The sequence below is a fragment of the Myxine glutinosa genome, chromosome 9, assembly GCF_964187855.1.
Source record: "Myxine glutinosa chromosome 9, kmMyxGlut1.1, whole genome shotgun sequence".
NCBI lineage: Eukaryota > Metazoa > Chordata > Myxini > Myxiniformes > Myxinidae > Myxine > Myxine glutinosa.
In genome coordinates, this window is record NC_136269.1 from 114258377 (window position 1) to 114284651 (window position 26275).

Genomic DNA, 26275 nt, shown 5'->3' on the forward strand with positions numbered 1-26275 from the left:
ACCTAGACGCAACTCACATGGCACAGACGCTGGGAAATGATAAGTGCAATGCAATACTTGCTTTTCATGCACTGACAGGGTGTGACACCACATCCAGTTTCACCGGCATAGGAAAAAGAACAGCCTGGTCATCATGGAATGCGTTTGTTGATGTCACGCCAGACTTGTGCAGACTTGCACAGACTCCAACAGCAGCTAGCATAACCCAGCTTCTCCCAAACATCGAGAGGTACATTGTGCTTATGTACGACCATGGAAGCTCTGATGATAATGTGAACATGGCATGGAAGACTCTGTTCACACAGAAAGGCAGGAGCATTGAAAACATACCTCCGACTCAAGATGTTCTCTATCAGCATCTACTTCGAGTTGGTTATCAGGCTGGCCATGTATGGGGTCAGGCCCTGTTAAAAGCACCTCACCTGCCCAGCCCAGCAGAGTTTGGATGGATGCGAAAGAACAATTTGGCCGAATGGGAAGTGATGTGGAGGAACCTGCCCCCTGCTGGTGCAGCATGCCGTGCTGTTATTAAGTGTGGCTGTATTAAAGGCTGCAGAGGAAGATGTAAATGTGCGGAAGAAAATCTACCCTGTGCATTACTCTGCAAGTGCGGTGGTTGTGAGCGAGAAGGGTGACAAGAGAACGGTTGACATTGAAACATGAGTGTTCTTGGACGTTATTGTTCTATCTCATGCACACCAAAAAACTTTTGTACTACTACAGTGTAATTTTCTGAAGTGTTTTCCTAAATGAAAGGAAAATAACACTTTGTACAAATAAACTAGTTTATCGAAACCAGTTTGTGTTACTTTATTCCTGGAATTTTGCATTTTTCCCCTCCAAATGCCCTTAAAGTGACACATAGAGGTCCCCAAAACAATCAAAAATGAATATTTATGTTATCATATATAATCCTTGGTGATACTTTAGTGTGCAGATGATATTAAAATAACAATTTGATATTTTCTGATGTAATATAAATTTATTCTAGCTAAATAATGATTCTGACTAGCGGCCATTTTTTAAATGGCCGCCACGGGTGACACAGGACAGATCCAGAATGCCTCCAATCTTTAAAACGTTCCCCATAATGTCTAGTATTAGTGTACCACGTTTCATGCTTTAATCATAAAATGCACGATTATTCACCTATCCGCTGGACTATTGGGAGTTTGCAGTATGGGGAGCTACAAGCTATCAGCTTTTTGGGTGAGTTCAGAAAGTTCTCTAAATTTTCACTGTGCAGAGGTACACTTTTTCTCGCAGGGACGTCAAATATATTCTGCTTCTTTTTTAGAAGCTTTGTGAGCCATTTTAGGTAACAATCCTTAACTCGCACACATGATTTACTTTATATTGCCGTGAACACCACAGTTACCTGGGGTATCTGCGCATGCGCACGGAGTATTCTGGGGCTGATTTCATCATTTCAAAAGTTGTGGTATGGATGACACCTCTAGAATGGTTTATTACACAACTTGCAACAGATATGGCAAACATCCTATTGAAATTGGAACTGGGATGAATTTAATTTAATTCAAGGTGGGAGTGCATCAGGGGTCGGTACGAAGTCCACTACTATTTGTAGCTGTGATGGAGGTGCTGGCTCGGAACGTATAGAACGGTTACCGTGGGAGTTGTTGTGTATGCAGATGATCTGGTGTTGATTGGGGAAAGTATGGATGGACTGCAGGAGAAGATGAACAAGTAGAAGGAATGTAATGAGACGAAAGGTCTCAAGTTGAATATCGGAAAGACGAAGGTGATGGCAAGTGGTAAAGCATGTGGTGAGGTGGAAAGAACTGGGAAGTGGCCATGTGCTGTGTGCAGGAAGGGTGTCGGAGTGAACTCCATTCAATGTACAATGTGTGCTGAGTGGGTTCATCAAAAATGTAGTGGTCTGAGAGGGTCATTAACCAGTGTGGCAGCTACATTCAAATGTAAGGTGTGCACAGAGGGAGCTGCAGATGGAGCAAATGTTGAGTTGGATCTTGGAGACGGTGTAAAGCTGGAAGGTGTGAAAACATTTTGCTTCCTAGGAGAATGGAGAAGGTGGATCAGACTCGGCAATGGTTGCGAGAGTGAGATGGGCATGGAAGAAGTTTCGGGAACTGAGTGGCATGCTGACGAGGAGGGGAGTGTCGTTGAAGCTGAAGGGAAAGGTGTATTCTGCATGTGTGAGAAGTGTTATGATTTATGGGAGTGAGACGTGGGTAATGAACGTAGAACAGCAACGAAGGCTGGAAAGGGTGGAAATGCGAATGGTTCGATGGATGTGTGGAGTATCGTTGAGAGAGAGAAAGACAAATGATGAATTGCAAAAGATGATGGGAATAGAGCCTGTGATGGATGCTGTGAAGAGAAACAGGTTGAGATGGTTGGGTCATGTGTTGAGGAAGGATGAAAGTGAATTGTTGAGATAGAAATGAATGTAGAAGGACGTAGAGGACGGGGAAGACCGAGAAATACTTGGCTAAAGTTGGTGGAAGAAGAAATGCGGGCACGGGGGTTAACAAGGGGAGATGTAGAAAATAGGGCAAAATGGAGAAGATTGTCATGGGGCCCGTAAGGCTAACCCCCACTCTGGCAGGGAAAATGGCCTTAAAATGCCTGTTGTTGTTGTTGATGAATTTAATTCAATGACTGGAAGAATACAGTCGGGCACCGTAGTTGGACTGTATGTGACACAGTTAACAATAGCACATCATTGTTTACAATCTGGTCACAAATCTGATGTGAGTATGACATCCTGAATGCCATACATAATAAACATCAGAAATTGATCCTCAAAGGAATAAACTTTCAAAGACTGTGAAGATAGTCTAACCGGTGATACGATTCCACTACCTGTAAAAGAAACACCTCTTGTACAGGCTGCACAAATGGGTTGGCGCAAGGTGCAAATGGAGAGGAAGACCTGCTCTCCCATTGCAAGCAGGTCGGTGGGCTTTATTAAAAATACTATTATTTTCTACCACCTGTCATCGAGTCAGGCTCCCTCTGTTTTCTGCCATCTGACACTTGCTAGCAGTTCCAAGTTGCATGGGCTCCTCCAGTAACCCCCTCTTGGTTAAACTCTTAAAATTAGCAGAGTACCCTCTGTATGGGCAATCTTGGTCCAAGCATGCAACACATTCTTCTGATGCATACATTTATTTGGGCAGTGTATAGGCAACTGACAGCTGCCTCAATTGCTCTTGAAAAAAAAACAAACCCCGGGTTATGTGCATGAAACAAAAACATGCCTACTGTTAATAATTCAAAACACCTCTCTGCACTGGATAAAAGTGGGGACAGCAATACTGCACTGTAAAGGGTGGGGACTTATAATAAGAATGTAATACCCTCTTCCACCTGGAGGCAGCACTACATGATAGACATTTACATGGAGAATTTGCATCCTCCCCCTTCACACCTCAACCCCAACACCACCGGCAAAGATAGAAACACCCCTTTACTTTACACTAATTGAGGTCATGCTGATCCTATGTAGTATGTCTCGATGTAATAGGCCCAGAACTGTAGGAGTAGCACAACAAACAAACACACAAGCATCGGTCTATGAATTATAGTAAGGATGCAGGCTGACTGCACGCGTTCTGTTTTCAGTTTCAAGCAGGTGGTACACGACTATCTCATATCATCCTGCATCCATACCCGCAATCTTTTCCAACCCAATAACCTTAACTTACCGAACCCAATCGGTTTGCTATACTTGCAGGTTGCTGGTTTTCCTCCCATCCTCTCCCTATCCTTTTCCTTTTCATTGCTTTGCTGATTTGCCCAACTGCCATGCCACTGCCCCACTGTCATTAATTACATTGCCTTTTTTTATTATTATCCTCCATCACCTCTCTTCCATAAGCCTCGATCTTGTATATACAACAAAGCAGCTGTGTTCCATTCATCATTCGGGTTTGACCCTTTAAGGCCATAACTTCTCCAAACGATGGGTCTACAACTTCAGTTGTGTCCAAAGGTCACCCAGTCAGACAATTTACAGTGTATTTTTGTAATTATTCTTTGCCCCTCGGTCAGACGTTTACCTTGTTCGTTCGAGGTGATTTTTTTTTTACTGTCTTTTGATCAACAAAACCAGTTCTCTCACCTTTTTTTCCAGGTTTGTTTTCTCAATTGAGAACACCACCTTTTTGTGAGCAAAGATATCTGCAAAGCTAAAAGCACCTACGGTGTTTCAGTTTGAAGACCAAAGTGCTTTCTTATTTATTGGAAATTCCCAAGAAAAGGAAGGACCCATAGTCATTTAGAATCACATATGAGAAAGAAGGGAACGGAATAAGTCAACCACAATGAGTGAAGGAGCATCATATGGTGGACCAGCCCAGGTGGCACAGGCAGATTATCCCATCCAAAGGTCACAAATGAGCAAGCTGGGTTTTACCGACAATCTAGCAGTGACATGACAATTATTCTGAAATGAGCTTGACTTCCTAAAGATTAGGAATTAAATCCTTAATAATGCTGCCTTCTGCTGGATTTTAACCCACTGCCTTCTGGATTTCAGTCCAGTGTACTCAACAATAATCCTCCATTGTGCATTGCCATACAAAGTCCCTAAGGATTGTCAAAACAATACCAAATGTACCCTGACTCTCTGACCAAATGCATGGGAATACAAAGAGCACCTGCTCTTTTTATGGTGAGAAACAACATTTTATACAAGAGTAGTTAAGCAACTTTGAAACTGACACAGTTGAGCACATGCTCTTTAGCCTAAGACACACACACACACACACACACACACACACACACACACACACACACACACACACACACACACACACACTTCATTGTACAGTATCGGTTGTTCCTGAACTTTAATATAATTTAAAAGATAGCTGTAAGTGACGTTAATTTCACAACATCCTATATTGAACTTTATTTAAATTCTAAATCTTAAAACATAGTTCCCTTACCTAAAGTAAGATCCTTAACCTGTAAGCAATTGACTAGCTTCCCGACTGCACGGATCATCAGCATCACACACACCTACACACACACACACACACAAACACGCTTTGAGACCTGGTAGGTCTCTATGCCATCTTCTAAACCCACCCATGTGGAGATAGCAGGCAACAACAACTTGCACTCACACTTTTACACACACACATATACGTGCACACACACACACACACACACACACACACACACACACACACACACACACACACACACACACACACACACACACACACACACACATATACACACACATATACACACACATATACACACACACATACACACACACATATACACACACACATATACACATACACACATACACATCTTGTTTTTATTTTAGTTTTGTTTCTCACAATTCTATCTCTTATGATTTTTGGTTCACGAGTTATCAAACAGAGTGACCACTATATTCGTCATGGGTGTGTGTGTGTTTGTCTGTCTGTCTGTTCGCAGCATAACTACCCGATGATATCCGATATTGATGAAACTTGGGTGGGAGGTTGATATCATTATCTAGTTGTGTCCTGCCTAGAGTGGGCGTATTGCGCCCATTGTGGGCGGAGCGACGCCCGAAAAAGATGTCTTTTTAGGGGGTAATCGATTTCAAGCTACATCTTCTCCGAGGGGTTTGGTGGAATCTGGCAGGGGTTTTGGTATTTGGTTCGGCCAATGTCATGTGTCCAGCCCCACGGAGCTCGATTTTTCATTTTCGCCCCAAGGTCAAGGTCACAAGGTCACAAAATTTAGAAAAGTCAATTTTTGATGGTTTTATTACATTGTTCGCTTTCTGATAGGGTGAAATGTCGTACATGGTCTTATATTATCACATACATCATGAAATACAAGTTTGCCAACAAATTTCAGAATCCGCGACCTTTGACCTTTGAAGGTCACAAAGGTCAAATTTTCAAAGTTGGCAGAATCGAACCGAACTTTCGGTATTGTGTAGCTAACTAACCTCATAACTGATTATACATTATTTTCTATCTCATTTCAAGGTCAGTAACCTTCGTTTTGACATTTCTGGGCCAGCACAACACACAATTACATACAGCTGGCTCTTAAAGGCCTGCGCATGCAGCGCATTGGGGCCCTTTGTAAATAGGCATGTATTGTACACTGCATGTCGGGGGCCGACACCTGCCACGTGGGCTCCTGACCCCACAGTCCGGGCCTGTTTCGGTTATAGTCCGTCCTTTGTCATTGAATACCGCTCGCTCGTGAACCATCGTCGTCTCCTGACTTGTCAATTCTTATTTCTCTTTTTAAATTCTTATTTAAAAACGCATTTAATTAATTGTACAGTATTGGTTGTTCCTAAACTTAAATATAAATAATTTAAAGGATTTCTGTAAATGATGTTAATTTCACAACATCCCATATTCGACTTTATTTAAATTGTAAACCTCAAAACATAGTTCCTCTACCTAAAGCAATAACCTTTACCTGTAAGCAATTGACTAGTTTTATGACTGCATGGATCATCAGCTGGGCACCGTTCCTCCTCGAGGTTTCGATCCTTTCAGCCCAGTAGGAAAGCACACACACTCACTCATGCACACTCTCACAATGACACACACTCACACACTCTCACACACACTCACTGACACACTCACTCCACACTCTCACAAACTCTCACACACACTGGTGACACACACACACTCACAGTGTTTCCTTCGAAAGCGCATTGCGCTTTCCAGTTGTGCCTTTGTTCCCAAGTCCTCACCCGTACTCGCCCGGAAAACCGGAGGTTTTACACAACATGGTACACTGTGTTAATGTTAACACTCACCGCCTCATCAGTGCACGTTTAACAAGATGACTGACTCTGACACTTTACCTGATACAAGAGTAATCAAACCTACACGGTCACATGCGATTCTTACCACAATCTAGCTATGGACCTCAATCCCAACCGCTTCATAATGGTAGCCCATAACAATGTACCCCATAACCCCCCAATAATGCAATGGTAGCCTAAATTTTGTGAACCACCACACAGCATGAATTGCATGAGAAAACGGTGAAGCTGGGTGCTTCATTTTTAACACGCAACACAGTGTCAATCATTTCATTATTTAACTCATGTGGACTGTGTTCCTAATTCTTACATTTAATGGAGAAAGTGTTGAAGTAGGAAGGTGATGCTACTTCATCATGTCATATTGAATCACTTATAAAGAATTCCAAGATTCCTGTGTATTCTGGCGAACTGCAAGTTTTATTTTTTCTGATCGTTCGGTCGACCAAACTGCCCGAAGAAAGACTTTTAGAAAACATTTTGATCCTCAAAAAAGAAATGAAGGAATATTTAATTTTATGGTGATAATAACATGACATTTACTCAGAATGTCATTCGAATTCATCTTACTATCATTCACCAAATGTCCGTCCGTCCAACTGTCTGTCCGTCAGTCTGTTCCCAGGTACCGCAAAAACGGCTGAACCGATCGCAACGATATTTTGGGTGGGTAATCCTGGGACCTCCTGGAGCAAAATAGGCTATATTGTTTTTCCAATTTCAGCTTTGGTCTCCAGCATTTTCAGGTTTGGACTCTCACCTAACGGTATTGTCCCAGGTACCGCAAAAACGGCTGCACCGATCGCAACGATATTTTGGGTGGGTAATCCTGGGACCCCCTGGAGTAAAATAGGCGATATTGTTTTTCCAATTTCAGCTTTGGTCTCCAGCATTTTCAGGTTTGGACTCCCACCTAATGGTATTGTCCCGGGTACCGCACAAACGGCTGCACCAATCGCAACGATACACCTCCATGCCCGTGGGATTCCCACGGGTGACCCCACCAGTATTACAAATTGATCAAGTCCTTTTTCACCTTACATAGACATCTGACTTGTGTGCACTAAAGTTGGTAAAATCCATGTCATTTAATCTCACACATATAAAAATATTTTTAAGTGTTTGCCCCCATTCGATGATCTGCTGTCTCCTATGTAATTAGACTGTAAGCCCTGCAGAATTGCATGTTTCTATAATTCCAAATCTTTCTGAGTTGGATTAATATTGAACATGAGAAATTTTAAGTGAGTTCCATTGTCTCATTCTCACTTGTAGATGTTTTAATGTTGCACTGTACAGATGAAAATGTCCTATTTCTTTTGTTTTGTCTCGAATATTTGATATTCCCTTCATTGACGTATATGTACCTCAGCATTAAAAATAACATTTGTGTCGTGAATGTTTCTTCAATGTGTCATTGTTGAACCACTTTTAGAGGCCATTTTCCCCCGCAGAGCAGGGGTTGGCCTTTTTCGGGCAACATGGTCCCCTTTTGAAGCAGTTTTATGGCCGGATTCCCTCCTGTCGCCAACCCTGTTTAGTCGCCTCTTGCGACACACAGGGAATTACCAGTGAACTGGTACTCAATTTGCCGACCTCGGAAGGATGACAGGTTGAGTCAACCCCCCTGGTGTTAATTCAGCGATCGACCGGGATTCGAACCCAGGATACTAGGATCCCAAGCCAGCACCCGAATCGCTAAGCCAACACCAGGCTTAATGTGTCATTGTTAGTCACAGAAAATCTTAAAGCAAGTTGTGTTTTCAATATATGACCTTGAGCCAACAATTTGTAAAGATGCTTCTGTTTGCGTTGATGTTATAGCATATATATATATATATATATATATATATATATATATATATATATATATATATATATATATATATATATATATATATATATATATATATATATATATATATATATATTTATTTGTATTGGATATATGATTGAGAGAAAACAAAAAGATCAGAAAAATTTGAGAGCATTTCATAAACGTATTCATCCTTGTAACCGCAATGTCCCATTGTGTACGTGTCTTTCAGGCAACCGTCCTTAAATCCTTCATCACACCGCCTTGCTTCCAGCAGAAAATTGTACAACATTCTCTGACGGCCTTTGCATATTAAGCATTTGGCATAGCCTACGTGCATGAAATACCTTCTAGATTTCGGCTTGAACTGGAAATTGTTTCCTGCGCAGGCATTATGAATTGCCTTTGCTTGGGAACTGAAAGAAATCGTATAAATAAGCATTTGCATCAAGAAGAGACCATTGCTTGGTGATTTGTGGCTGAGTTTACAACGTGAAGTATTAACACGTCCACCAGCTACCTCCATAGTGAGGAATATTGAATTGGAAAAAGATCATTCTTCCATGGCATTCTACTGAAAGCAGTTTTTTTGCCAGATCAGGTTGTGGACGCACCTGCTGCAAGGCACTTCTTTATCAACAGAAGATATCTTGTTGCGCTATCAGAATACTTTGCATGGTAATAACTTCAAGATGGCCAAGATGACCTACGTGGTTCTCCTGGGCTTCTTGATGCTTTTCTGGATGGGGTGCTGCATGAGCTTGGAGTTTACTGGGACGACGGATCAGTGGCAGAGATACCTACGATGGGACCAAAGTGCCAATGGGAATCTAAGTTTTCATTTCAAGACAAACAGTTCAGAGGGCCTACTCATTTACATTGATGATGGAGGCATTTGTGATTATTTGGAGCTGTTCATTGGGAAGGGTAAGATGCAGCTGCACTTCTTCATACACTGTGATTCGCACCTTGACCTACAAACCACCAAGCTGGTTGATGATGGCAAGTGGCATTCACTACACATATGGATCCGCTTCAAGCACGTCACCCTGGCTGTAGATGGTGAAACGGTGTCAGGAGACGTGATATCTAGAGGGCAACACCTGAGTGTAAGCAGCGACCTTTTCTTAGGTGGAATTCCTCCAAGTGAGCGAATGGAGCAGCTAACCTCAAAGAATGTCAAGGACCGGATCCCTTTCAAAGGTTTTGTCAGGAACCTCAAGTATGGCAGCGCAATGCCCATTCTCATCAGTAGCAAAGGTGTGCGTTCTCGGGTGGACCAGCTGTGCATGGAACAAAACCCTTGCAAGAATGGTGGTGCATGCTCTGTGGTGGGAAGTGAGATTATGTGTGACTGCGAAAGTACTGGCTTCCAGGGAAGATACTGCCATGAAGGTGAGGCCATAGCTTACAATTTGCAGGTAATGGATTTTTTTTATATAGTGACAGACACACACATATATATATATATATATATATATATAATATGTAAAATACTGTATTATGGTTTCCGTGAATGATATAAAAATGCTTAAAGAGTTATGTTGTATCGGTATAGGTTTTTGTTATATATATATATATATATATATATATATATATATATATATATATATATATATATATATATATATATATATATATATATATATATATATATAAGGTTCAAGTTAATTTCCTGATTAATTAAGCAATATTACCATTTGGAAGATGTGAAAACAAAACGTTTTTGTCATTTACTTGTATTCCCTGTCAATCTTCAAAACACTGGTTTTGATGAATATAATGCAAGAATGTCAAATCAAATGTCTTCTACCTTTTACAGTTTTGCCTGATCTTATACCAACACAGTTTAAATTTCCTTATGTGTATCAAAATACTAAACAGAAACAAATGTTATGCTGATTTTGCTGTCCGGTGGGTTAATGAAGCCTCTTTCCATGATGATTTGCAATTTCTGTTTTTTTCCAAACGTCAAGGTTTATTGTTACTATGGAAACGCTTTAATGGGCTCATGACTGCTCACTGTGCAGAAATTTATGATGTGCTTATGACAAGAGTGGTGTCTAATGAGATCGTGAATTTTCACTTGCTTGCCATAAGCAGTCAAAATGTCAGCTCTTCATATACAATTATAGGAATCCTAAAGTGATGCTCTTGTTGTTTTTAGTATAAGTACTAGCTGTTTTGACAAATTCACATTTATATGCAGATGGTGTGGGGGATAAAAAAACAAAGCTGAACAACAAGAAGCAGTCAAATTCCCTACTCCAAGTCCCCGCAAATTTGTATCGCGGAAGTTGTTTCAAGGCGTGTTCAATTTGCAGCGTTTTGAGCTGCAGCAGCATCATAATGTGTGGCTTATCCTGACATGCTGCTGTTATCGTCTGACATTATCAGTTTCTTTCAAATATAAGTTTTGATGTGATTGTATAGATCTCAAACCTCTTTACGGACGGTGATTCACGGGTGAGCATGGAAAGTGCTCCGTTATGAGCACACACGAGGGAAGTGCTAAACTGAGAAATGTTTGTAACACACTTCGTTTTTGTGAAACTGTTTTTATTGTGAAATCCTAATGCCTACACCTCGATTTACTATCATCCACTCCTTCCCCCCCACCAACAAACCCTACCTTTAACTCCCCTTACTCATTCCTCACATGCAAGTTACATCCACAAGTGCCACGTTGAAAAATGCTGGGATATTCTAAAATGTGCACTCCCTAATTGACGATATTGCACTTCCTCTGGTAACTCTGTTGGCCAATAGGAATACAATCTCAGTCTGAGGCATTATGGGTAGTGCAACGCAAAACATTAGGTGCAAAGATGCAAAGGCCTTCTATAAATTAATGAAAAGATCCGTGAATGTAGCTGGAGTCGAGAGCAGTGATGGAAAAACAATTGGATATCAATTTCACGTTGAGCTGCAGGGAAATTCACATCACTGACCAAGATTTATTCCCAAAAAATATCATTTTGGATTAAAATATGGTGAGAATTACTAACATTTGGCATGACAGTCTTACAGCCCTCGAAGAAGGAGATTACTAAGGAATGCTCCCTTTCCAAAAGCATTTGAGAGCATGGGGACAAAATATACTTCCTTCACACGTTACTTATTGTGTCTTTCCACATCAACAACCTAATTTTCTTACGACATATATATATATATATATATATATACAAATACATATGCAACAAATAATTATCTACCCACTGCTTTAGTGTGTGTGTGTGTGTGTGTGTGTGTGTGTGTGTGTGTGTGTGTGTGTGTGTGTGTGTGTGTGTGTGTGTGTGTGTGTGTGTGTGTGAGATTCATGCCAGTGGGGTACAAAAGAGTCAAGTAGGAATTTTTTAATTGAGACATGATCCCAACATAAATCATTGTAATATGAAATCAAAAACACTTTCAAGGGATGTCCATTGAATTCTTAAGGATATAAACAACACTTATTATAATAGGAAAAATGAAATCTGTCTTTACGTATAATCAATAAATCAGTGTGACCCCATTTGCCTTGAGAGCTGCCTCAACTCCATTTGGGATTGATTTAATTTGTTTACGAATTATGTTCGAGTCGATCTTTTCCCAATAGTGTTGTAATGCCCTCCAGAGCTTAGTCAGACGGCTCACATAAATTTTGTCTTTCTCTCGAATGTATTCACTCTTCGTTCTGTTAAGCCAAAGTGTCAATCAAAAACAACTATGATAAATTAAAGAATATGGATGCATGTCATCTTCAATATTAGTACAAATTTGTCTTTGAAATCATGATTTGAGAAAGCTTGATACAGATTGTATATGCACCCCACTGTGTATGTAATAGTTAATCAAGATTAGAACGTAGTACAAGCTTTGGTTGGAAGAACCTCTTTTTGTAAAAATAAATAAATAAATAAATAAATATAATAATTTTATAATATTTATATATTATATTTGTGTGCACATTTATACACATAGATTACATGGAAATCTATATTATTACAACATTGATCCAGGATTGGAAGACTAAGAGTGTAAGAAACTCCTGACTTCTTTCATAACTCAGCAGTAAAGTCCAGGATCGATTTATGATTCCCACATTTAAACCTGCACATTAATCTGTTAAGGTTTATTCAGTTTAAAAAAATTAAATTATATATCTATGTCTCTTGTGTGCATTTCACAGACGCTATAAATCATATTGCCTTCAGGTTTCTTTAATTCTCATAATAATTGCCCAACAAGTCAAAAGGTGTGGACTCTAACTAATAAGCCCGTCACCATTTCACACCTAACCCGAGTGGATAACAAAAAAAACAAAAAAAAAACACACCTAACCTAACCTAACCACACCTAACCTAACACCTAACCCGAGTGGATCCAGGGCAAAAATATTTACGTGAGGCACAAATGTCAGCAACTCCAAAGCTCCATGACCATTCATCGCTCGTACCGGTTTCACTGCTCATTGCCGAATTGTTGGTGATGGTGCAGAACAAGGCATCCATCATCGAAGGTACAAGCACCTGACCACGTGCAATAGCAATATGGAAACTGTGATGAGCTTGCTCGTGTGGAGCTCTTTTTGACTGGTTGCCAATTCTCTTCACAAATCCATCACAGATGGAAACAATTTATTAGTTAAGAAATTATTAACCGTTTCTATCAATTGCAGGTGAAATGTTTTTGGGCTTTTGACATTTATAATGTGGGAGGCTGATTTTGATTCCAGTATTTCATGTGGTCGAGAGCTTGTTAATTCGAGATTACATGGTTTGTTCTACAGCATTGCTGAGTATTTGCCAAATCGCAATGAATTAAGCTGGTATGGGTATTGAATGATCACAGAGCTTTGTAGTGGCCTTGGGCTGGCAGGATAGCTCAAAGGTGTGTACACTCACCACTAGGCTGTCTAACCGGAGTTCGAATCCAACCCAGCTTTAAACTGTCATCCCGGTGTTTCAGGCAGGGTGAATGATCAATGCGTGTGCTGTCCCTCGGATAAACATTAAACTGGGTGTCCCTTTTGTCGGCATTATTTAGTGGACATTAAAGATCCAGCATGACTAAATTAAGCATTCCTGCCATAACCAATAGGGGGAACTGCATCTGCGGCATAGGCCCAGCATCAATGATGCTACACCACAGCCTTGTGCTGCAAACAAAAGAAGACTTGAAGGAGGCAGGTGTGTAAAATTTGTGCCCCCCCGCCCCTGCTTTCAGAGAAGCAATGTTCGCCACGACACACTAACGGGGCATGAAGACCCGGATAAACAAAGTTTTATAAACAAAGAAAACAAAACCCGGATATTATAAACAAAAACCCGGATAAACAAATTTCTTAAATTTATAAACAAAGATAAACAAAAAAGTTGGGGTTCTTAGCGACGTGTACCCGAGGTCGACGGGGACGGGAAAATCGAAGTGGTTTGCACCATGGGATGACATCCCACGTCCGACTAGGGAGTCAGCGGGGGTGGGGGCTATCGGGGGAAAAAGCCTTTACCTCCAAAAGGGTCGATCCCTCGACCCTAATAGCATATTATAATGCAGAAATATTATTATAATATAATATTATAATAGCATATTATAATATTATTATAGAAATAGCATATTATAATAGAAGCCCGTGGTAAAATACCACAACAGAAAAGCATAGTGTATATTTTATTATATAGAAGAAGAGAAGAGAAGATCCTGCGTCTGACTGAGGGATCAACGGGGGCTGGAGGCCGTCAAAATCGAAGTATTTTGTACCATGGGACGACATCCCGCATCCAGTGTATTCTTATTATATACACAAGAAAGATAATTATAAAGAAAAATAAAAGAAGAAGAAGATAAACAAAGAGAAGATGGGACATCCTCCCCCAGGAGAAGCAAAGTTCGCTACGACATTTTACACTGTTGCTCAGCATACTGATAGGGCATGAAGACCCGGAGAAGCAACATTGGCATATTATTATATAAATATAATATAGCTTAGTGTATTATCGAGATATATAATGTAGATTTAAAAAAGAAAGCAAAAAATAGAAAAATAGACAAGATTATTACATTGAATTTAAAAAAAGAAAAAGAAGACGAAGAATATATGTAGAGTAGACGATCGGCCAACCTTCGACAGGAAAAGAAAAGTTAATTTGGAAAATCGAAGAGTGGTTTGCACCAAGGAATGATATCCCGCATCCGACTGCGGGGTCAGCGGGGGCTGGGAACTGGGGAAAAGCCTTTAGCTCCATAAGAATCGACACCCTCTCAACGCCTTAGCATGTTCATTTATAGACTAGCAGAAGCCCATGTTAATAATACCATGACAGAAAAGATTATATTATACAGGAGTAGAGAAGATTGGACACCCTCCCCCAGGAGAAGCAAAGTTCACTATGGCATTGTACGCTGCTACTCACCACACTAACGCGTCGGGAAGACTGTGTAATGCGAACAGCCAGGCCAGCGTGGGTAATGTGAGCGCAGTCACACTCCCTCTCCCAGGAAAAGCAACGTTCACTATGGCATTGTATGCTGCTACTCACCACACTAATGCGGCGTGAAGACTTTGTAGTGTAATGCGAACAGCCAGGCCAGCGTGGGTAATGTGAGCGCAGTCGCCCTCCCTCTCCCAGGAGAAGTAAAGTTGGCGTTCTTAGTCATGTGGAAGCCGAGGATGATGGCGACAGAAAAATCAGTTGTTTGCACCATGAGACGACATCCCACGTCCTACTGGGAGTGGGGGGAGGGGGGGGGGAATCAGCGGTGGGGAGGGCTGTCAGGGGCCTTTAGCTCCATATTATTATAATACAAAAAAATAGAAAAATATAGATAATAAAGATTCTATATATAAAGAGAAAAGAAAAGAAGAATATATAGAAGAAAAAGTTGGCTTTCTTAGCGATATGGACACGGAGGATGATGGCGACAGAAAAATGAAAGAGTGGTTTGTACTATGGGTCGACATCTCACGTCCGACTGGGGGGTTAGCAGAAAAAGGTGGTTGGAGCCGTCCGGGAAAAAGCCATTGGATCCATAAGGATGGACCCCCCTCAATGGCTAAGCATATTATATAGATGAGCACAAGCCCATGGTGAAAATACCACAACAGAAAAGTCTTAGCGTATTATTATATAGAGAGAAGAAGAAGAGAAGATCGGACACTCTCCCCTCGGAGAAGCAAAGTTCGCTACGACATTGTACACTGTTGCTCAGCCTACTGACTGGGCGTGAAGACCCGGAGAAGCAAAGTTGGTGTATTATAATATTGGTATTATATAAATAAGAATATTATGATAGACATAGATAATATAGATAAAGAAAATTGAAAGAAAAAAGAGAAAAATATAGAGAGGAATGATTATTATATTGAAAATAAAGAAAATAAGAATACGATGATATGTAGAAAATTGGATACTCACTGGAGAGGCACAGTTAATTTGGAAAATCAGAGTGGTTTGCACCATGGGACGGAATCCCGCATCCAACTGTGGGGTCAGAGGGAGCCGGGGGCCGGCGGGGCAAAAACCTTTAGCTTCATAAAGATCGATCCCCTCGACGCTTTCGGGTATTATGTAGATGGGGTATACATAATCCGAACCAGCAAACATATGCATGCTATCCAAACTGGAAGCTTAGCCTGTGGCTTCATTTACTCAAATTTTCTCCTACCACACCACTCCCCATTCTCACCCTTTCTTCCCATTTACACCTTCCCCACTCTGTATCAAATATTTTCCTTAAGCCCCTGTCACACCTTGACGATTTAGCCAGCATATGCCGACGTATCAAAATTGAGTGCTGGTGTGAGTCATACGCTGGCATACGTCGACACATTTTGTGCATGCACAAAATTTGTCGACGAGCTCGGCGTACTACGACGTATGCCAGCGTTCCCCTTAACATATACAAAACTTACCCATAACGTATTCGACGTGTGCCAGCGTATTCGCCAAATTTTTCATACGTCGGCATACGCTGGCTAAAACGTCAAGGTGTGACAGCGGCTTTAACTTTTTTATACTTTAACATTTTGGTACATTCATAACTCCATACCTCTTACAAATGAAGAACACCACTAACGACTCTTTGATTATGGGAATGTCAAATTAGACATTTTGGCTGCAATGTTAATTCCTTAGTCAACAATTATGAAATTGTTTTGTGAGCAGGTATTATGGCTTTTCTATTAAAAAGCATTACTGGTATCATATTTACCAGCTTGCATTGTCTTTCTGTGCAGACAGCCATATTACAATGCATAACCTCAACATTCATTTTAGGAAGGATGCCACTGTCGTGTATTTATCCTTCAAAAGTCATGTTTCACTTTCTCATCATTTCACATTAGTATTCTTTAACACCACGTGTGACTTGTTCCAACACTCAGGGTTACATCTTTTCACATTTTAGTCTTCCAACATATCTCTCTGTCAGTTGTAAGGTGGTTTGCTTTGGGAATGTGGGTAAAACCATGCTGAGTGCTATTTATCATTTGAAGAAAGAAGAAAGCGAACTGCGCCACGCAACAGGGAAAGTGTGAGACAATTTATTATTAGTGGTGCTTGATGTTTTTTGAAGGTTTTATTGTATATACTGCATCCTTGCAGCCATGGTGTACAGGTTACACATCAACATACATTTCTATAGAATTGTTTCACTTGGCCACATTTTCACATGCACAACAATTTCCGTTAACTCGCAACAGTTTTCTTCAAAGGCGATGGAATATTTTAAAGTTTGGATGACACATTAACTCGGAACAAATGCCACGTTCTTTTTTTTCCCCTCGCATCACAGCAGATTAAACTATATATACAGTATATACAAATACAAATATATGTATATGTATATGTATGTAAATACAGTCATGGCCAAAAATATTGGCACCCTTGCACTTTTTTCAATTAAATCACAATTTTCTCGAAAAATAAGTTGAAATTGACAAAAGGATTTGGTCTCCACAATTCTTTATTTCCCTGTTAATATTACAGAACCTTTGTTTTTGATTCAGAACTTAATATATCCATTTAAATCAACATATAAGAAGAAATGGCATTGACAAAATTATTGACACACGAGACTTAATATTTGGTAGCACAGACTTTGGACAAAATAACTGCAGTCAAGTGCTGCCAATAGCCATAAATGAGCTTCCTACACCTTTCTACTGGCAGTTTGGCCCTCTCTTCTTGTGCAAACCGCTCCATTTCTCCCAGATTTTAAGGGTGCCTTCTCCCAACTGCTATTTTCAGATCTCCCCACAGGTGTTTATTGGGATTTCAGATCTGGACTCATTGCTGGCCACTTCAGAATAGTCCAGCGTTTTGTCTTGAACCATTCCAGGGTGCTTTTTGAAGTGTGTTTGGGGTCATTGTCCTGCTGCAAGACCCATGACCTACGACAGAGACCCAGCTTTCTGACACTGGGTTGAACATTGAGCTCCAAAATGCTTTGGTAATCTCCTGATTTCATGATGCCATGCACACATTCAAGGCACCCAGTGCCAAAGGCAACACAGAAACCCCAAAACATCACTGATCCTCCTTCATGTTTGACTGTAGGGAGGGTGTTCTTTTCTTTGAAGGCTTCATTTTGTTTACTGCAAACATAGAGATGATGTGCTTTACCAAAAAGCTCTAATTTGGTCTCATCTGTCCACAGGATATTCTCCCAGAAGGATTTTGGCTTGTTCAGGCGTGTTTTGGAAAACTCTATTCAGGCTTTCTCATGTCTCTCTCTCTCTCTCTCTCTCTCTCTCGATCTCTCGATCTCTCGGATCTCTCGGATCTCTCGGATCTCTCGGATCTCTCGGATCTCTCGGATCTTTCGGATCTCTCGGATCTCCTACCATACAACCCCCTTTCATTGAGTTGGCAATGGGTGGTGCGAGTTGGAACTGTCTTGTTCGAGAGATTGACCTTGTGTCCTGAAGGTCAGCTTGAATCTGTTTGGCAGTTGATAGAGGTGCTTTCTCCACCATTTGAACAATCCTTCGCTGCCATCTTCGATCAAGTTTTCTCGTGCGGCCACGTCCAGGGATGTTGGCTACAGTGCTATGGGTCTTAAACTTCCTGACAACATTGCGTACGGTGGACGCAGGAACATCAAGGTCTCTGGAGATAGACTTGTAGCCTTGAGATTGTCCATGCTTGGCTACAATCTTGTGTCTGACCTCCTCAGACAATTCTCTGGTTTTCTTTCTTTTCTCCATGCTCATTGTCAATGGCTCATTGCCATTCAACATGCAGCTTTGGCACTGGTGCACACAGTGACACAAAACAGCAGAATGACTCCTTTTCTCCATTCAAACTTGTTGAATGAGTGATTTTTATATTGTAGGCACCTGCATCTCACCACGGGTGAGTTCAATTCCAAAGTAAAGGAGAATCACCTGCTTGAAATCTAATCATTTCTAACAACTTCTAAAAGGTTCCAATAATATTGTCTGGGTCATTTTAGGATTTCTGTTTGGAATAAGCTAAAATTTAGTAATTGGTTCAGCTTTTTTTGTTTTGTTCCACTGCAAACTAAAGAAATACATATGTGGATACCAAAATATTTTTTAATTTCAACAATTTTCTGGAAGAAATTGTGCATTATTTGAAAAAAGTGCAAGGGTGCCATTACTTTTAGCGACAACTGTATGTATGTATGTATATATATATATATATATATATATATATATATATATATATATATATATATATATATATATATATATATATATATATATGTTACATACACTCACATACACATGCACACACATGCACACACACGCACACACATTATATTAATTTTTAAAAATAATTATCAATTGTTAAGTGGAACATGGCAGTCAACCAACAATTAGTGCTAAGCTTTCCTTCCCCAATTTAGACCAATTAAGAAAGAGCAGACTTAGCATCAGGTGAACTTTCATTTGTAGTCCTCAAACTTCCACAAGCCTATACTCAGCTCTGGCAAGCAGCCATTTTTATATCTGATTACCAACTCATTTTCGGTCGCATACTGAAACATGGGATTTTCAGGATGTTAGGATAAAGGGGGTGTGGCTTTATCCGGACACCCTTAAGTTTCTAGGTTTCACCACATGACCAGAAATGAGTTGCAAAACAGATATAACTAGAACGGCACTTGGCAGAGCATACAGTCATGTGAAAAAGTAAGTGCACCCCATGTAAAGTTTTGACTTTTTCAACATATTTCAACATGCAGCTATTTGATCTTCATTTCAACAATATTGTTAGATAAAGGTGATATAATATAACAAATATCATGAAACATTTACATTTTGTAGTCCATTGTATAATTTAAATAAACATAAATGTAAATTTCGCATGTGGAAAAAGTAAGTACCGCTTGGCTCTAATAGGTGGTATTGCCCCCTTTGGCAGAAACAACCTGAAGTAGGCGTTTCTTATAACTGTCTACCAGTCTCTGACATCGACTGGGAGAATTTTTTGCCCACTCCTCCATGCAGAATTCTTTCAGCTGTGCAATGTTTGAGGGGTTTCTTGCTTGCACAGCTCGTTTCAAATCCCCCCACGACATCTCCATGGGATTTAGATCCGGGCTTTGATTTGGCCATTACAGAACCCTCCATTTCTTTCTTTTCAGCCATTCCTTGGTCGATTTACTGGTATGTTTAGGGTCATTGTCATGTTGCAAGGTCCACCTTCGGTTGAGCTTCAACTTCCCGACAGATGGCCTCACATTATCCTCAAGCACCCTCTGGTACAATGAAGAATTCATAGTGGATTATATGATGGTGAGCTGCCAAGGCCCTGATGCAGCAAGGCTGCCCCAAACCATAATATTTCCACCACCATGCTTTACAATTGATATCAGGTTCTTGTGGTCAAATGCTGTCTTTGATTTTCGCCAAACATGTCTTCTGGTGCTGTGGCCAAATAGCTCCACCTTTGACTCATCTGCCCAGAGCACATTGTTCCATAAGTGCTGGTCTTTGCCTCGGTGTTCATTGGCAAACTTTAGTCTTGCCCTGATGTTCTTTCTGGACAGCAAAGGTTTCCTCCTGGCACACCTCCCATGTAGATCAAATTTGTGCAGCCTCTTTCTAATGGTGGACTCATGCACTTTGACATCAACAGTGGCAAGAGCTACCTGTAGGTCCCGTGATGACATTCTGGGGTTCTTAGAGACTTCTTTCAGCATCTTGCGGTCTGCTCTCGGGCTGAACTTGCTGGGGCGGCCTGGCCTGAACAAGTTGGCAGTTGTTTGGGATCTTCTCCAGTTGTAGATGATCTTCCGGACAGTCAAATTATTGATTTCAAATTGTTTGGAGATCTTTTTAAATCCCTTCCCAGACTCATAGGCATCCATAACCTTCTTTCTGAAGGCTTCAGAGAGCTCTTTTGATTGAGGCATGGTGACGCAGCACACTTCAACATCAAAGAGAAAACCAAACTAAATGTCTGAGGTTTAAATAAGACAGGTTCTCCAAGATCCTCTCTAACGATGTTCTAATCATTTGCACCTGAGCTGGTGCACCTGATTCTAATTTTAGGTATTTGAAGTAGTGATAAATGTAGGGGTGTACTTACTTTTTCCACATGCGAAATTTGCATTTATGTTTATTTAAATTATACAATGGACTGCAAACAACAACACCAACATGCATTTTAAGGCCATTTTCCCTGCTAGAGTGGGGGTTAGCCTTGCGGTCCCCATGACAATCTTCTCCATATTGCCCTATTTTCTGCATCTCTCCTTGTTAACCCCCTTGCCCGCATTTCTTCTTCCACCATCTTTAGCCAAGTCTTTCTCGGTCTTCCCCGTCCTCTACTTCCTTCTACATTCATTTCCATCACTCTTCTCAACCAGTCACTTTCATCCTTCCTCAACACATGACCAAACCATCTCAACCTGTTCCTCTTCACAGCACCAATCACAGGCTCTATTCCCATCATTTTTCGCAATTCATCATTTGTCTTCCTCTCTCTCAACGATACTCTGCACATCCATCGAACCATTCGCATTTCCACCCTTTCCAACCTTCGTTGCTGCTCTACGTTCATTACCCATGTCTCGCTCCCATAAATCATAACACTTCTCACACATGCAGCATGCACCTTTCCCTTCAGCTTCAACGACACTCCCCTCCTCATCAGCATGCCACTCAGTTCCCGAAACTTCTTCCATGCACATCTCACTCTAGCAACCAGACTACAAAATGTAAATGTTTCATGATATTTGTTATATTATATCACCTTTATTTATCAATATTGCTGAAATGAAGATCAAATATCTGTATGTTGAAATATGTTGAAAAAGTCAAAACTTTACATGGGGTGTACTTACTTTTTCACGTGACTGTATACCTCCTCCAGGCTCTTCATTTTACATTTTGTATCCCACTGGTACACTGGATCTGGATTCAGAAAGGAACCAAAACCAAAATGACTTGTTATTATAACTGAAACAACTCATCCGCCAATGTTTATCATGACTTTTCCACAACGTTTTGCAATATCATGCTGCACATCATTTTTGGCTCCATCTCTCAATGGTGAAGAATCACTTTGAGGTATAGTATGCAGATCTTCACCAAAATCTAACTAATTCGTCCTTGTCACACACCCCACCTGTCCACCAAATATTGTCCGAATCCATGCATAACTGAGTATACGCTTGAGGAAAGTTTATGGACTACAAAGTAACATTGTCTGAGACCGTCTGCCCTTTTGTCGTCGTTTCAAGTTGGTGGAAGGGAGCACAACACTCACTGTTGATTGACTGCCTTTTCTACTAAACAAATACTTTGTATTTAAGTTTGTGATCAAATTCTACCTTTCAGACACCTTTACATTTCACTGCAGGTAAATTTGCACCACACCGATGCCCTGTCAAAAGTGCAAACAAAATCTGTAAGCACAAGCACCACCATCTTTGGAGCCCTGCTGGTAATTGTCTTTTTTTTTGGTCTTGGGAATGTGCGTAAAATTTTGTATCATGCACATGCCTACTCGGTATGGGGAATTTTACGATGATTCCATTCCCAAAACCTTCTGATTTTATTTTTTCCAAGCACAAGACCAGATACGCAGACACCCTCTGTTTCATCAGTAGATGTGCCGGTGTATTTTGCTGCACGGTCTATGTCTATTCTTCTGCTTGTGATTTGGTTGTTTTTTTTTCTCAAAAAAAATTGCAATAAGTTTCGACTCTATTCTACATGCAGACTGTGTTTATTCTCCTCTGCGAGGCTAGAGCCTCGCTCTTCTGCATGACTCTGTCATGCAAAGACAATTGGGATCTGCATGCCTAACAAAGACTTCTTTCTTTTCTTACTTTCTGCTGTCAGATGTCATCTATGGGGAAGGTAGGTAATTAGCTTTGTCCTGTTTCCATCAGGGTTTTTCAAAAAAGGGAAGCATAGGTGATAGCCTCATTTGATTCCATTTTTTAAATTTTATATAGTGTTACAAAAAAAAACCCCCCAAAATCCAAGATTGGAAACGTTTAAAAATTTTTTTGGTTGAAAGAACAATACAAATTTATTTTCGCTTTGGATTCTTTATAAACGTACAAACCATTCCAACAAACAATCATGAGGACATTAATATTCCATGTTTTTCTCCTCCAATATGACTTCTGTATTTGGTCATATAAGAAAATAGAATGAATTTTTAAACTCACATTTTGGAGTGTCTTCATAGCACTTTCAACTTGATGCCTTTAAATTATTTGATTGGCAAAAGTGAAACAATTTTGAAATTGGTATTCCTCCTCCATTGTGAAAATTTGAATGCAATCGTTAAAAAAGAGCGTTTTTATCCACGTATGCAGGGATTTAGACAGCATGTACCCTTTTCCATGACTTGCTAAGATATCTGAATCTGCTTTCCAAATCTTTGGAAAAGCATTTGGCACTGCAGTGTTTGATGCTTTTGGGCTCTGTGCTGTGTAAAGACATACACTACGTATGTCAGTCACAATACTGAAAGTGTTATTGTGATTTTGCTGGAGGTCTTTCTTTCTCTCTCTCTCGAAGGCTGATGTGTGTTTTCATTCTTCTTCAAGGTTTCATGCATCTGATGGTGGGAGATCAAGGTATGAGTGTACTGTTTTATCAACTCCCTTTCCTTTCCCTTGCTGCCACTACCTGCTTCATGCATGCAAGGCAGGGCTTTGCAGTTTGCAAAGGGCATGGGACTTAAAGCAGCAACTTTTATTTTCATTCACCATGCCCACAACATTTTTGCAAGCCAATCACATCCACTCACTTAGGCACATTTTTGGATGGAATGCTTTGCCATTTGATTTTGATCGAGTTTCACCAAACTTTGCATAATTTCAACTTTGACATTCTTTATTTCAATTGCAAACACCTTACGGTTTCACTTGTGTTGAATATTTTCCAACCATTCACTCAAGTTTCTCTGAAAGCACATCTTAGTTGCATTTAAGCTTGCCTTTTATGTTATGATTCTTGCACAGAAATGCACCCTCTCATGAACACATCTGCATTCATCGCTCTCAATTCAAAAGCCGTTTATCAGTAATCAGGAAAGAAAGCATTTTCCTGAGAATCAACACCATTTCCTCAGGTTTTAAAATGTGATTGAGATGATCATCCAGAAACCATTAATGAGAATAAAGGTAAAAGTGTGTACAGGTTCATTCCATAAAATATGAATATCACATGAATTCGAATAAAAGAATTCATTTTTGAGCAAAAAAGAGGTGGTTAACCTGAACAATGAATTGAGCTTCTTTGAATGTTGTAGATCTGCTGCCTATGCCTCCATGACTCCATCCTATGCCATCCTAACCCAAACTTTTCCTTCGTCAAATTACCTGCATTTCTCTTCTTCCAATGTTATTTATATTCACTCTAAACTCTGAATAAACAAAATGTTACCATTTGTGTTTGAGTGTTTACAGAACATGGACAGAATAACATGGATAAGTTTATACTTCATAAAGTTTCTTTTTTAAAATTGAATTTATCCTAATCAATAATATTTTGATGATTACATGCTTCATTTGTTAACAACATGAAGCAATGCTTTCCAAAGATAAATAAAACCTTTGGACTTGTGCTGATATATTTTAGACAATTGACTTTTGTCAAAATCATTCGGAAGAATTAAAAGTAAATAAGATTTGGTAAAAATGGAATATGGGAAAGCAATGGCAAACTACCCAGTACAACTGTTGCCGATAAATTGCTTTGGCAGCACCAACACTCTGTAAAGAGTGCGGTACATCAAATAAAAAAAATGAAATACAGAAAACTTTTAAACCAAAGAAAATCATTGTCCTATCAGTCATGGTCAGAGCAATTGTTGTGAATAAAAAGAAAACGATTATAGGGTATTTGAAAGAAGTACCAGAAAATCTCACTACCTGAAACCTGCAATTATAAGCTGTGTAGGTTTATATTACAATTCATAAAATAGCCTTTGAAGTAAAGATGCATTGATGTGGAACACACAAAAATGTTCCTGTGCCAAAAAATCTCAACTTTGTTTATATATATATATATATATATATATATACATATATATTTATATACGTGTATATATATATATATATATATATATATATATATATATATACATTTATATACATGTATATATATATATATATATATATATATATATATATATGTATGTGTATATATGTATGTGTATATATATATATATATATATATATATATATATATATATATATATATATATATATATATATATATATATATATATATATATGTATGTATGTTTTGTCAGGATAGCATAAAGGCATGTGTACTCGCTTCTGAACCATCTGGCTTGGATTCTAATCTCAATCCAGCTATATACACGTGTTTCACATGCAAGGTGATGCATTGTGTCCACCATCCCTCGGATAAATGTTTAAACTGGATATGTATGTACAGTGTGTATGTGTGTATGTATGTGCAGGGCATCCCCTGAATTGTTTTTCCAAGTGTTTGCAAAATATTCATCAAACTGACTAAAATATCGCCAATTTTATTTTCTTGCAGCCAATGTACTATTTCTCAGTTTATCAATTACAGCTGAGTACTTGTTCGAAGCAAAATTTATTTATTAAACTGTTCCCTCCTCTTCCTCCTCTCCCATCTCTCCCATGTCTCATTACCTTTCATGGTAACATGTAATGGTAAGACACATTGTATCATTGTAAAATGAGGCATGTAATGGTAACATAAGTATTCGTTCTGGAGTTTCGTTTTAAAAAAACAGGAAATTGGTTTAACCATCCACCCTGGTTAAAAAAAAAAAAGTGACCATGTCCTTTCCAGGTTCACAATGTTTCCATAGATACGATGTGTCTTTGCCAAACGGTTTTGAGTTTACTTTTCACACAAGGAGACAAACGTTTCTAAGGATACATATATCTTTGATTTCCTTCCAGGCATTACATTAACGTTATTGAAGAGTTAATCTGTAACTGTTTGACAATAATTACATACTTTGATCCACTGAGCTCTCATTGGCTGGAAATTTATTTCTGCCTCTTTTGTTTTCTTTTATTCTTCTTGCTATGCTTTGCTTCTTCCTTTTTCAATGTGACATGATCGATTTTTGTCGAATAACAACATCAGTGCAATATGAACATTTTTTTTGTGAAACGGCTTAGACTAACACATGTAATTCGGACAGACAGACGAACGGATGGACGGACATTTAGTTAGGCAGTTA

The 26275-nt window shown here is 39.6% G+C and overlaps 1 protein-coding gene across 1 annotated transcript in view; it reads left to right on the forward strand.

Moving 5' to 3' along the window:
- Positions 1-26275, forward strand: part of NRXN2 (neurexin 2) — an 871230-nt gene that overhangs the window by 45942 nt on the left and 799013 nt on the right. Inside the window, exons 2-3 of the mRNA XM_078784719.1 lie at positions 8839-10001; positions 23628-23657. Of these exons, the coding sequence (XP_078640845.1) occupies positions 9299-10001; positions 23628-23657 (733 nt within the window). The 5' untranslated portion in view covers positions 8839-9298. The remainder of the gene's footprint in view (positions 1-8838; positions 10002-23627; positions 23658-26275) is intronic.